This window comes from Typopeltis vanoorti, chromosome 1 (assembly GCF_054136105.1).
Source record: "Typopeltis vanoorti isolate ZY-2024b chromosome 1, IOZ_Tvanoo_1.0, whole genome shotgun sequence".
Taxonomy (NCBI): domain Eukaryota; kingdom Metazoa; phylum Arthropoda; class Arachnida; order Uropygi; family Thelyphonidae; genus Typopeltis; species Typopeltis vanoorti.
Genome location: NC_143549.1, coordinates 114,640,177 through 114,654,032, shown reverse-complemented (window position 1 = coordinate 114,654,032; position 13,856 = coordinate 114,640,177). Strand labels below are relative to the sequence as shown.

The 13,856-nt window shown below is 33.1% G+C and overlaps 1 protein-coding gene across 1 annotated transcript in view; it reads right to left on the bottom strand.

Annotated features, from left to right (window-relative positions):
- Nucleotides 1–13,551, bottom strand: part of LOC150110329 (macrophage mannose receptor 1-like) — a 154,717-nt gene extending 141,166 nt beyond the window's left edge. Inside the window, exon 1 of the mRNA XM_090392932.1 lies at nucleotides 13,435–13,551. Coding sequence (XP_090249058.1) covers nucleotides 13,435–13,489 — 55 coding nt within the window. The 5' untranslated portion in view covers nucleotides 13,490–13,551. The remainder of the gene's footprint in view (nucleotides 1–13,434) is intronic.
- Nucleotides 13,552–13,856: the final 305 nt, after the last annotated feature.

Sequence of the window (13,856 nt, the reverse complement as noted above, 5' to 3'; positions counted from 1 at the left end):
GAATCATACGCTCCGCATCACTATCGATACAATGTCACACATACCGCTGCATTAACAACAAAAATACCTGCCAATGTTCCGAAATCAAACCTGTAACACACGCAAAATACCTCGGTCTCTATATAGATTCCCACCTTAAATGGGCAAAACATATAGAATACTTACAAACCAAACTCCGGATCATCGCAGCAAAACTCTTCCAAGTTAAAGACATTATTCCACTGAACATAAAAAAAAAAAACTCCAATATCACGGTATCTGCGAATCCCTACTCAGAAACGGAATAACAGTCTATGCAAATACATCAAACAGCCTTCTAACAAAATTAAAAACACTACAGAGGAAAATCGTGTCAACAATGATCTGGACACCATACACGCAACAATCAATATCCGTCAAGCACATGGCGATACACAGAATTCTCAGCATTAAAAACCTGAAACACTACATGATATTAACAAGGAATTACTTCAACATCACCTATCAAAACAACAGAGACACATATCATATAACACGACCTACAACAATTCTCTACAACCCCACACCCTTCAACAACTCATACGGTTCTTTTGTAAGATCACATCAGATACCCACGTAACTCAAAGACCTACCAAGAAAGATAAAACACGTAGATAACTACAGAAAATTAAAAAACGAACTCTGGAAAATATACCAACAAAGTTTAGAAACCATTATCACTAATATACACATCGCAAATCACTAGCATCTAATGCCTACATCTCATTCATAAACAGTAGCAACAACACAAACAGTGAAGGCTAAATCCCACTCTCTTCATAAAAGCTAACCCAAGCTTCGAAGTAGGTAGGATTAACTTGCCTGACTCATCTACAAGTAATCCTTATAAGTAAATGCAGAAATTGTATGTTTTATCACTCTTTCTCAATTATTATTATTATTATTATTATTATTATTATTATTATTATTATTATTATTATTCTGTATACTCTGTATTCAAAAATTCTGTATACTCTTTATTGTTAATATTAGAAGAACATGTGTTGTAAATACATAATATAGAAGCAAAAAAGTATTATTAAAAATTTTAATTGAAATCCAATGTAGAAAATGCAGCACTTAGTGCTGAATGCTGTCAAGTTATAAGTTAAAATGTCACTCAAGATGTTTATTGTATGTGTAAATGTTTTAACAATCAATAAACATATTATTATTATTAAAAAAATATTATTATTATTATTATTATTAACTTATAACTATATATTAACTAATAATTATTATTAGTATTCAATAAAGAAAGCTCTCGAAAAACAAGTACGCCGTCCTTATACTGCTGGACCTAACCAAAGCATTTGACACACTTGAACATGACATACTACTCACCAAACTATACTCAATAAGTATAAGAGGAACACTGCATACATGGTTCAAGAACTACCTCTCAAACAGAACACAAGTAACAAAAATAGGTACATGTCACAGTCGTAGTATACAAGTAAAACACGGTGTACCTCAAGTTGCCATATTATCACCCACTCTATTCAACATATACATTAACGATGTTCATAACATATCCATAAGAAGTCAAATATTTCAATACGCAGATGACACTGCACTGCTAGCAATCCACACAGACATTAACACAGCTCTCTGCAATGCACAACATGACCTAAACAAAATCACAACATACTTCCACCAAAACGCAATTCTAATCAACGGCACCAAAACACAGATGCTGATAATACACAACCCAAGAATCATACGCCCCGCATCACTATCGATACAATGTCACACATACCGCTGCATTAACAACAAAAATACCTGCCAATGTTCCGAAATCAAACCTGTAACACACGCAAAATACCTCGGTCTGTATATAGATTCCCACCTAAAATGGAGAAAACATATAGAATACCTACACACCAAACTCCGGATAATCGCAGCAAAACTCTTCCAAGTTAAAGACATTATTCCACCCAACATAAAAAAACTTCTATATCACGGTATCTGTGAATCCCTACTCAGATACGGAATAACAGTCTATACAAATACACCAAACAGCCACCTAACAAAATTAGAAACACTACACAGGAAAATCGTGTCAACAGTGATCTGGACATCTTACACGCAACAACCAATATCCGACAAGCACATGGCGATACACAGAATTCTGAGCATTATAAACCTGAAACACTACATGACATTAACAAGGAATTACTTCAACATCATCTATCGAAACAACAGAGATACATATCGTATAACACGGCCTACAACTCTTTACATCCCCACACCCTTCAATAACTCATACGGCTCTTTTGTGAGATCACATGAGATACCCACGCAACTCAACAACCAACCAAGAAAGTTAAAACACGTAGATAACTACAGAACATTAAAAAACGAACTCTGGAAAATATACCAACAAAGTTAAGAAACCATTTACACTAATATCCACATCACAAATCACTAGCATTCAATGCCTACATCCCATACATAAATAGTAGCAACAACACAAACAGTGAAGGCTAAATCCCACTCTCTTCATAAAAGCTAACCCAAGCTTCGTAGCAGGTGGGATTAACTTGCCTCACTCATCTACAAGTAATCCTTATAAGCAAATGCAGAAATGTGTATGTTTAATCATTCTTTCTCAAACTTAAAAAAAAAATAAAAAATAAAAAATAAATAAAAAAATAAAATAAATAAATAAAAAAAATAAAAAAATAATAATAAAATGTTAAAAAATGTTAATTAATAATTAAAAAAACATCTGTAATAATCATCATTATGAATATTATAATAGTATACGTTGTAAACAGTTATTGTTATTATTATTATTTAAAAAAACTTTATTTATGAGAAAGTATTTGTTATGCATAATTGTGTTCATATAATGTACGTAATTTATCTGAGAAATAATAAAATGTTAAAAAAAAAAATATTTCTTTCTTAGATAAGCTCTGCTAAGCTTCGAGGAAGAAATCAGAAATGCCTCCTAAAGAAAGAATATAATGCATTATACAGAAGAAAAAAAAAAAACCTGTTGTAAATATGTAATATTATGTGTTGTAAATATGCAATCAGAATATGCAATCATAATTTCAATAATAATAATAATAATAATATATATATATATATATATATATATATATATATATATACAGTTATCATTGTATCTATATAATGTAATTTATCTAAGACATAAAAAATTATTATTATTATTATTATTATTATTATTATTATTATATCAGATGGTGCTGTGTAGACATACAAACGGGCACACGGTGATATCGCTGCTCCCGTTTTTATAGTTTTAAAGTGGGTCTAAATCATGTTTTAATTTGAAAGTGTTCCCAAGTAACTCTACTTGTCATGACAATGACAGTCATATAAAATCACCGAAATTGGCTAAGAAGAAACCAAATTTTGAAGTGCTCAAAACTGAACAGAGAGGAACGAAGTCAACAATGAGTGAAGAAGAAAGGACGTCGACTTCTTTACAATCACACTACAGTTGCTCAAGGGAAGAAAGGTGAGTCATAAAGTGCATCAAATGCCTGAAGGATTTATCATCCGACGGAAATCATATAACCTGTAAGAAATGCCATAGGAATCTGCACTTTACATGTGCGGGCCATTCAGAAACAACCTGGCAACGTAAATCCAATGCAACATGTTGGGAATGGAAGTGCATACTCTGCAGGGAGAACAAAAGAAATGCACCTAAGGCATCCACCTATAGGCAGTCGATTATACCAGAGGCAAAATCAGATTATGAACTGAACAGACAAAAAAATACAGGTGAGTCCAATAATTTGAACTCCTTAATTATACTAATATAAAACGGTCTAGAGACTATAAAAGTCAGCTTAGTAGATCTCGTGCAAGAACTCTTTGATGAACAGAACGAACAAATAACAAAAAATCTAGCAAATATGTGAATTTGGTCAAACATAATAATTTAGCAGTGAAAGAAGTCTTGCAAATGGTAAAAGACATTAAGATCAGCATTAAAGCGCTGACAGCCAACACAATTTTATGAAAGAGACACCCAAACTCCATCAAGAACTTAATTCCCTAAAACTACAATACGAACGTTTAAATCAGCAACAACATAAAGAAGATCTTATTATAAACGGTCTTTCTGAAACTGCACCTACAGAAAACCTCAAAGAAGACGTAGTTTTAAAATTAAACTATGCAATTGACATCCCCTACAGCATAACGACGACACTCAGACACTGAATCGGATTTCCAGGAAGAACAAAAAACAAGATTTGCAATGACTTGCACCAATCAAGTTCGTCTTGCAAGCAAGTCCACAAGAAACAATCTCATGAAAGCTAGCAGACAGAAAAAATTAGTTGCCAAGGAATTGAACGCATTGCAAGACAATATGCCAAACTTCATATCCGAATATTTAACACAATTAAACCAGAATCTGTTGCACTAAGCAAGAAAAGCAAAAACAGAAAATAATACCAATTTTTGTGGATTAGAGATGCCAAGATATTCTTGAGAAAGTCATAAACTTCAAAGCCGATACAAATTAACCCTCCTACCAGCCAAGGTGGATGAAATAGCAAGACTACCCCAGACGTTTCCATGGATCAAAACTTCATCGCATTCTATCTTTTATCAAGTATTTACCCTCCTCCGCTGTTAATCCCTTAACATGTTCATTGCCAATCACGCGATATCGCGCGATGCGAGTTCTCACCGACCGGCCGGTCACGCGTTATCGCGTGGACGTCGCTAACTAAAAAAAAAACTTTTTTAAATTTGGCCACCACACGAAATTCCAATTTTCAGCTTGGCAATGAAAGTGTTAACGGCGATTTGAGAGCCATTAGCGGATTAACTGTGGTCGAGCGACTTTTGTGTCACTTGTCTTTACATGTACTCTGTTACTTCGAATTTTCTTCACTGTACTAGGATATTTGATCGTTTTTTTTTTTTTTTTTGCTGAACAAATTATTTCTTGTGTCTCTTTCCAAAAATAGAAGTTTCACATCTGCCAAAATAAAGATTCAATCCTGAAATGACCATAGATCAGCCTTTGCAATGAATATACTGTAGTAATAGTTAATTTCCACCACTTTACTGACAATATAGATTCCTTTTCGCGAATTTTCAAATCTTTGTTTACGTTTAAAATATTTTGTCAAATATTTATATTTTTAAATAACATTTAATGAAATAAATATGAGATTTTGCTTTCTTTCTTTGCAAAATATCTTTATATGGATTGTCACATTTCAATTTCAGGAACGTTCTTTTCAGAACGTTCCTGAAAGAAAGAACAAAAGTAAAAAACTTAGCTCTAACACCCTTGCTAACCACACTCTTGTCCAACTTCCATGGATGGTCCCTAGTCCTCCCACCACCAATCCTGTTCTCAAAAATATCTTCGGAATTAATCTTATAGAAAGCCTTCAGTAATTTGAATGTCTCAATCATATCACCCCTTTTCCGCCTATCAACCAATTTCTGCAACCCACAAATCTTCAACCTGTTTTCATAAGGTTCATTCCATAGACCTACTATCATCTTGGTCACTCGTCTCTGGATCCTCTCCACCTCCTCCTCCTCATCAAGAAGAAACCCTGGCGCCCAAATTTGGGCACATGTTTATGTATAAATTATCGAAATCTATCAAGTACTTTTTCAAATTATGTTTTTCAAAATTGAGGTGTAGACAGTGGTCAGCGAATTGAGAAGAACAAAGGACGCCGATTATGTTAACAGAGCAGTAGGAGCAGCAGCTCGAGGAAGTAAGGTGAAGGTGAAATCATCAAGTGTATCAAATGCCTAACTTTAGGCATTTCTACACGTTATGTAATTTCCAGCGGAAATTACATTAAGTACAGAAAGCGCATAAAGTGCATATATATATATATATATATATATATATATATATATATATATATGTAGAAAGTATTTTACCTTGGGTATAATAAATGTTGAAGATACCAAGCTATTTTAAACCTGGTTTTACTCCATTTCCCAAGTAAGCAAACAGACAAATAAGTCAAGTTTGCCCCTGCACGTAATGCAAGTCTAGCTGACTCTGCAGGTAGTGTAAGACCAAGATAACTCATGGTAAAAGTAGAATAAGCTCTGATCACTAATCTTAATATTTACCCATAATACCCATATTTACCCTTAATATTTACCCATCAAATAATTCTTGGGTTGTATGTGTGTGCGCGCGAGTGCTCAATTTACTATACCTCATCCAGAACTAATATTATTTTTAAAAAAATGTTTAATTATTATTAAAAAATGCATCTACTGTAAATCTCGCATGTTAAATGCATATGTAATAAAAGCAAAATACAACATTGTTGTTATCATTTAAGTATGTTTATATAAAAATAGTTACACTAGCATTTTTACTGAGTCATTGGAATGAACATTATATCTAATATTAATAATAATATTTAAGTGTATATTTATAAATACGAGAGAGATAAACCAAGGAGACCGACAGGGATGTCCCCTTTCAGCAACTCTTTTTAATGTTTATCTAAATGAAATAATAATAAAATGGAATGAAAATTTCCATCAAGGCATTAAACTTTCTCCTACTGTGAACTTAAACACTCTCCTTTTTGCCGATGACCAAATAATAATTACAAATTCTGAAGATAACTTACAGAAAGGTATTTTAAATTTAAATGAGATAGCTAAAGCTTATGGAATGATAATATCAACAGAAAAATCAAAAACTATGGCCTTTAAAGGGCAAGTTCCAGTAAGAACTAAAATAGTAATAGATAACAAGATCTTAGAACAGTTGAATTCATTTAACTACCTAGGATGTATGACTACATATGAAAATGAAAAAGATATAAACCTAAAATTGCAAAATATTTAAAAATATCAGGTAATTAACCTCTGTATTTAAACCAAACCTAGTACAAAAAACAAACCAGACTAAAAGTATACAATACATTAGCCCTATCAGTCCTATTGTATGGAAGTGAAATCTGGACAATAAAAAAAAAGACAAACAAAGATTAATAACAGTTGAAATGAAGCTTATGAGAAAAACTGCAGAGTATACTCTGTTTGATCACAAAAGAAATGAAGAAATTATGAAAGAATTAAACGCAAATGGATGAAACACTTTGAAAGAATGAAAACAGAAAGATTACCTAAACAAGCCCTAAATTACAAATTTTTGGAAAAAAAGAAAACCAGGACGTCCTCTTAAAGAGATTCAACGATGTCTTCTTAGGATGGAACAGGCCACTCTAGGCCCAAATTCTTGATAGGCATGATGATGATGACGATGATATTTATAAATACACTGTATATATGACGATTATAATAAACTGATTATATCGTAAATTTATTATTATTATTATTATTATTATTATTATTATTATTATTATTATTATTATTATTATTATTATTATTATTATTATTATTATTATTATTATTATTATTATTATTATTATTATTATTATTATTATTATTACTACTACTACTACTACTACTACTACTACTACTACTACTACGGAAAGGCCACGCGAAACTTCTACATCCCAGACATGATAAACAAATTACCTTTTGAATACAGAAACCTTACAAACTACAATTGCCTGAAAAGAGCTCTAAGGACATACTACGAACAAGAAACACACACCCAAAATACCATACAAACTTAATGAAACACAATATATTCGCTCAGGCTTCCAATTCAGCGACGCATCAGTACATTCCAATTTATTGTGGTGGGTAGGGCGTGTGTGTGCGTGCGTGCGTGCGTGTGCGTGTGAGTGCGCGCGCGCGAATTTCTCAATCATAGATTCCGTAGCATCCTAACACAGCAAAAAAAAAAAATAATAACAATAATAATAACCAACTGGTGTCATCCTCAGATAAGCTTACATTTAAGCTTCGAGGATGAAAGGAAAAAAAAATTAGTTCTCATCCAAGATGTATCATATGTAACGAAATGCGTGTAATGTATGTATCACAAGAAAACCAATGTATGTATTATATGTAAACCAATGTACGTAATGTAAATATCACATGTAAACAAATGTAAAGTAATGTATCATATGTAAACAAATGAATGTAATGTATATAATAATTGTAACAAATGTATGTAATGTATATAATAACTGTAACAAATGTATGCAATGTAAACAAAAATTATCTTAAAAGTAAATCATGAGTTTACACCGTATGTTTGTGAAAATAAGGACACATAATATTCAGATTGCATATGTGTAAATACTGTTGTATAATCACACCTTTTCAAACTTGAAAAAAAAATAGTAAACCACAACATGTAATATTATACAACTTATGTAACTCTGAACAATATAATTGTAAATTATTATTATGATTGTTATTTAAAATTAAAAAAAAGCTACGTTATCATCATTGCTATTTAAATCTAATTATATGTAGCACAAAGCACTGAACCTGGTAAAATAATATACTGAATAGATGATCATTGTACATATGTAAATATTTGAAAGAACAATAAAATAAAATAAAATAAAAATTATTATTATTATTACTATTATTATTTTCTGAACAAATCCAAATGTAATTATTAATTTGCAACTTATAAAGCATTTCAAATTATTACAGAAAGTATTTCGTACACATTCGATTCACGCTTCATAACGGAAAGCATACGACTACCTAATTCAATGTTAGGAGATTATTTAAAAAATAACAAAAATAAAGAAGTACATTTCTAAATGTATTAAAGATGTACTTCTTTAACAAAAATCGCGGTCTCTCACTTCGTAAGAGACCGCGATTTCATTTGATTTTGATTTCATTTCTCAGCTGCTCTCCTTTTAAGAGAGTTAAATATATTCTTACTTCCAGGAATGTGAAATGGTTGGGACGGTGATAGTCATTGAGGTTGTATCTCACTGCCATAAATGACGCTGCGACATTGCTCACAATTACATAGACAGTAATTCAATAAACATAGCTTTTCTACCAATGATTAACTCATAAGCCGGTAAAGGTTGGTCAATTGGTAGAGCCTCTGCTACTAATGGCTCAGTTTAAGTTTGATCGCGGTTAGTAGTTGGAAGGGGACCAATCGTTCGATGCTGTTGGCATACACTCTCCCTCGATGAGTCTTTGGACTCCCTGGAGGTGTCAAATAATAATAATAATAATAATAAATTCTGGCGTCTAATAAACTGAGTAATACAAAGAGGAGATACTAAGCTGTTGCAATCTTTCATAATCACTCAATAATTCTGTAGTAGGGGGCAGATGGCATAGCAATACGATTGCTAAAAGAGTGTTCTGCTGAACTGGCTTTTTCTTTGTACAAGCTACACATATCATTTGATTTTCAGAACAGGGAGGTATCTACAGGAATTAAAAGAATATATGATAATTGCATTGCACATAGGTCGTACAAAAACTGATGATTCTAACTATCGCGTATAAGCATCTCTAAGCAGTGGTGAAGTTTATCTTCACCACTATGGATTTACTAAGGAAAGGCCATGTCTGAGCTGATATTTTATAATAATGTATTTTGCTAAGGCTTTTAGCAGGATACAGCATGAAAGACTTGCATTAATTAGAGGATGTGGATGGGATTATAAAGCACTGACATGGATAAGAGAATGGAACTGACTGACAGATAAAAGTGGTGTATGGTGATCCTGTAAAATTTAAGCCGACCATTAGTTCACCGGAAATCAGTCCTCATTGCATTGTTATTTATTTAGCTGATATTAATGACATTGGAAAGGATTTAAAAGGTGACATACAGGTAAGCTAATGATGTTAAGACAGAGAGGGTAATCAGAAATGCGACAGGATGCCGTACCTGCAGAATGATTTGAATAGGCTGAGACTACAGGCATCTGAAAATGGTTATCAATTCAATGTTAGTATAGTACACCCACAGTACGAGACCCTTCGAAACTTCTGCGCATGTCAAAAGAAGGAGAATCCATTCCAATAATAGGGTAATCAATCCGTATTATGGGATGAGTGTTTATTATTACACGTCGGAAAATTAACTTCTCTTTTATGACCATTGTAGTTTTTAAAGTGCTAACTATTTTGCTTGTATAACAGTTGGAAAATGTTAAGTATAAAGCACTTGATTTCGCGTGTTGGTGGCCAAATCGTACACTGCCTTATTTCTTTCTCCAAGGAGTCCAAAGACTCATCACAGGAGGGAATTCTACTCCACTCGACTCTCGACTACACATCTACCGTCTCCCCTACTACTTAATTCTTGTACTACACACAACTACCATCAAAGCCATCTACTGCCCATCACCACCTTCAACGGCATATTTTGTCTGTAAATTGCATGTATTCTGATGGCCGATTTGCCTGTATGAGGGATGAAAAATCTGAATTTCAGGGAGAAAAAATCCTGCTATCTCCGTATGAGATCGGCTAACTCACCTACCTTCAAAAGAAAAAAACCATATAAAGATTCCTCTAATATATTCAGTACGTAATAGTTAGTCTTCAGGAAAAGGAATAAGAAGCTATACTATTCAACACTAAACAAGGTGATAAACTTCTCGAATGGCAAGCAATATCAAGTATAATTATATGACTAAATTTCAGAATCGGAAAATGGACGTTGATGCATTTGGACATATAGTATCACAAATAGGTCTGGGGAAAAGGGAAGGAGATTGGCGATTTTGAGAAAAAGACCACAACCGTTTCAGCAAACATCCTGGAGTTTATAATATTCCATGTTCATGTGGCCTTTCTTACATAGGGCAAACTTCCAGAAGATTGGAGATATGAATAACAACAGAGGAAACAGCTCAGGCCTAGATTTCCACTTCTCATACACTCACCATAATATTGAATGGGAGAAGAGCTCCATGTCTGACATACAGGAAAACTTCAATACCCACAACATCAGAGAATCTACGATGATTATCCACTTACAAGGCACACTCAACAGAAACCAAGGAGCGATTCTAAGATATTTGAAAGTCACTTATTAGATCTTTCCACACGTGAGACTCTAACTTTGCTCTAACACCGATCGCGCACACTTACTGAGCAATGACTGACCTCTGACAGCTTCCACGTGTTTTTCTGTTTCTGTTTAGTTTTCTACTTTAGTGTAACAATTCGTAACATTTTTCCGATTTTTATTTATGTAATGGTTTCCGTTGACCCCTTTATTTTATTATTTTTTGTTTTGCTCTTCCTAACCCAGAAGACGCCACTAGCCTAGGTGATAATGTTACTGATGATTTCACCATTTACATTAACCCCTTCCTTTCAAGACTTCTTGAAATATGGCTTATTAGAATATGGTGGTGAAACTAGTCGGTATATTCATTTGTAATATTACTGCCTAATAAAACTCCATACGAGTTATTTAATCAAATATTACAATACATAGTAAAGAATCCCTGCTTAACGTGATAAATAAGCACGTAGCAACTCCGTTTAAAGAGACATTCACCATTACCAAGAGGTCGGGTACCGATTCAAACCCAAAGAAATCGAAAAACATCTAAATGAAAAATTAAATAAGGAACTATATCTCAGGAAGCATAAATTCAGACTTATAAAAAATCTGCTTAAAAAATCAAGGATTAGTAGAAGTTTTATTTAATTAAGAAGTAAACGAGAAACAAGACATTAAATCTCTAGCAGCTCTTTACGTAACCATCTTAATATTCCGTGAATGATTTCAAGAAATAAATAAAAATAGAATCAAATAATACTAGGCATTTCGGTTTACTTTTTTTTCCTTCCGTGATAGTTTTTCAGACTAGCAAGCAGTGTTCCTCTACACCAGTGGTTCTCAACCTTTTTTTCCACTTGTGTACCCATTTGAAACCCGTTTCTATAAATTGTACCCCTTGTTTTTAAAATAGCTGTTTTTAAATACTGAAAAGCTAAATATCATAACTAACGTTTTGCATTTTGTTTATTTTACCTAACTTTACTGGGTTTTTTTTTTTTTTTTCGCCATTACTGATTATTTTTCGTGTATCCCTGAACGGCCCAGCACGTACCCACGGGGGTAAGCGTACCACCGATTGGGAACCGATGCTCTACACCACCAATCTATCTATATACTTTGTCTGCAAATATCGTTGCGTAGGCTTCTATGGAGATAGGTCATTCAAGGAATATGTTTTCCGGTATTTTTTCACAAAATTCATATAGAAACTATCTGTTTATTTTCTCGACAAATTTCTTAAATATTCGTTTGTTTCACTTCATCAGGGTAATTACTTGAATAAACTAAAAAACTAGAAAACAAGTAAGAACAGTTCTAGTTTTAAGAGAAACTTCTGCCATAGTTCTATACAGTAAGCACAGCTAACTCGAATTTGAACACGATTAAACAATAGAAAGCGTGCATTCGCTTATTACGCTTTTTGCTGATTCGTAGTTTGCTGTATGCTACTGGCAGATACGAGTGTGTCGTGATGAATTTGACCGAACTTGATATAAAATCATCTTTTTTTTTCTTTTTTTTTTTTTTGCACTGTAGAGGATGCTTCATCATAATTCAGCTGATTCTTTTAACGCTCTTGAATAAAAAAATGGTAATCTGTATGGATTTTGACTGCATAATAATAGATAATACCTAAGCAAAACAATCCCTCCGGTAAGAGTTAGGGGTCAAGGTATGTTCATTGACGATCCCATGATGCTCATGAGAACAACACTAGAATCACTGGATCCTAACAGTGATATCCATGAGAACAATTTTCATATCAGAATAGCCGCACCACCGTACTGTTTCTTGCTCGTTAATGTATACATGTAGATATAACCACTACTTACTACTTAATCTGTGCTGCAGTATAAGCATAATGTCAACAATTGGTAGCTAGATAAACAAGACACATTTTAGAGAGTTTTTCACTCCTGATTGGGTATTTTTGAGTCCAGTCAGGAGGCAATTCAGAAATCTGATATGCTCAGCAAACTAATAACAGCAGTAAGTGCACAGCTTAAAATCTGAGCTAAAAGTATAAAAGTTAGCCAAAGCGTTTCCTTAAGTAATTAAGAGGAGATGAACTTTTATAAGAGCATTTTAACTGAAGATGAGCCTAGCTGGTCTCATAAGAAGCTAGGAAGGTTTTTCCTCCCGCAAAAGAGACTGGAAAACGCACAGAATTAAGGAACATAATATGCAAGTATTGCTTCTGTCGTAATTTCAACTCATTTTAGTAAGAATTTACAAATATAAAATAGAATCGTTAGCGTATTCTATTTTCAACTTAGTACATTTTTAGGAAAAGCGATATGTAGTTCAGACTTTCTTAATACGGTTAGTATTATCAACTATACATTCTACAGTACTGTTAGTCCTGTAACATATGATAAATATATGCCAAGGTGTCATATATTATAATACATGCTACAGTAATAATCTAAATATACAGTTTAAGATTGAATATGAAAATGCGTTATCATTGTCAAAATAGAAATGGAGCTTACCTGATATTAAGAAAATATATGGAAAGCATAGTACAACCAACCAATAACCGTTCATAACGACGTTTTCAAACTCCTGCTACCAAGACGAAGTGAGGAAATTCTAGCAACAAATATGCTTCCGTCTGACGCGGAACTTCCGCAATTTGTTATCAAATCACTGTAAAGCAGGCTATGAGCATTCGTGTTTGTTAGTAAATTTTGACATCATTCTTTAAATGTTGTAGATCTATTATTTCAACCACGAGAATATAGATGACTGCATAAAGTCCAAAAAAATATAAGTACTTTCCTATTTATGTACGAAATTTTTCAAATGAGATGGTATTTATTTTTTCTAGGAATATCTTGAGATCTCTAAAATGCCCAAGCCTAGCAGCAGCACATGTTACAGATAGGAGGCAATCATTCAATCAGGGCTGCAT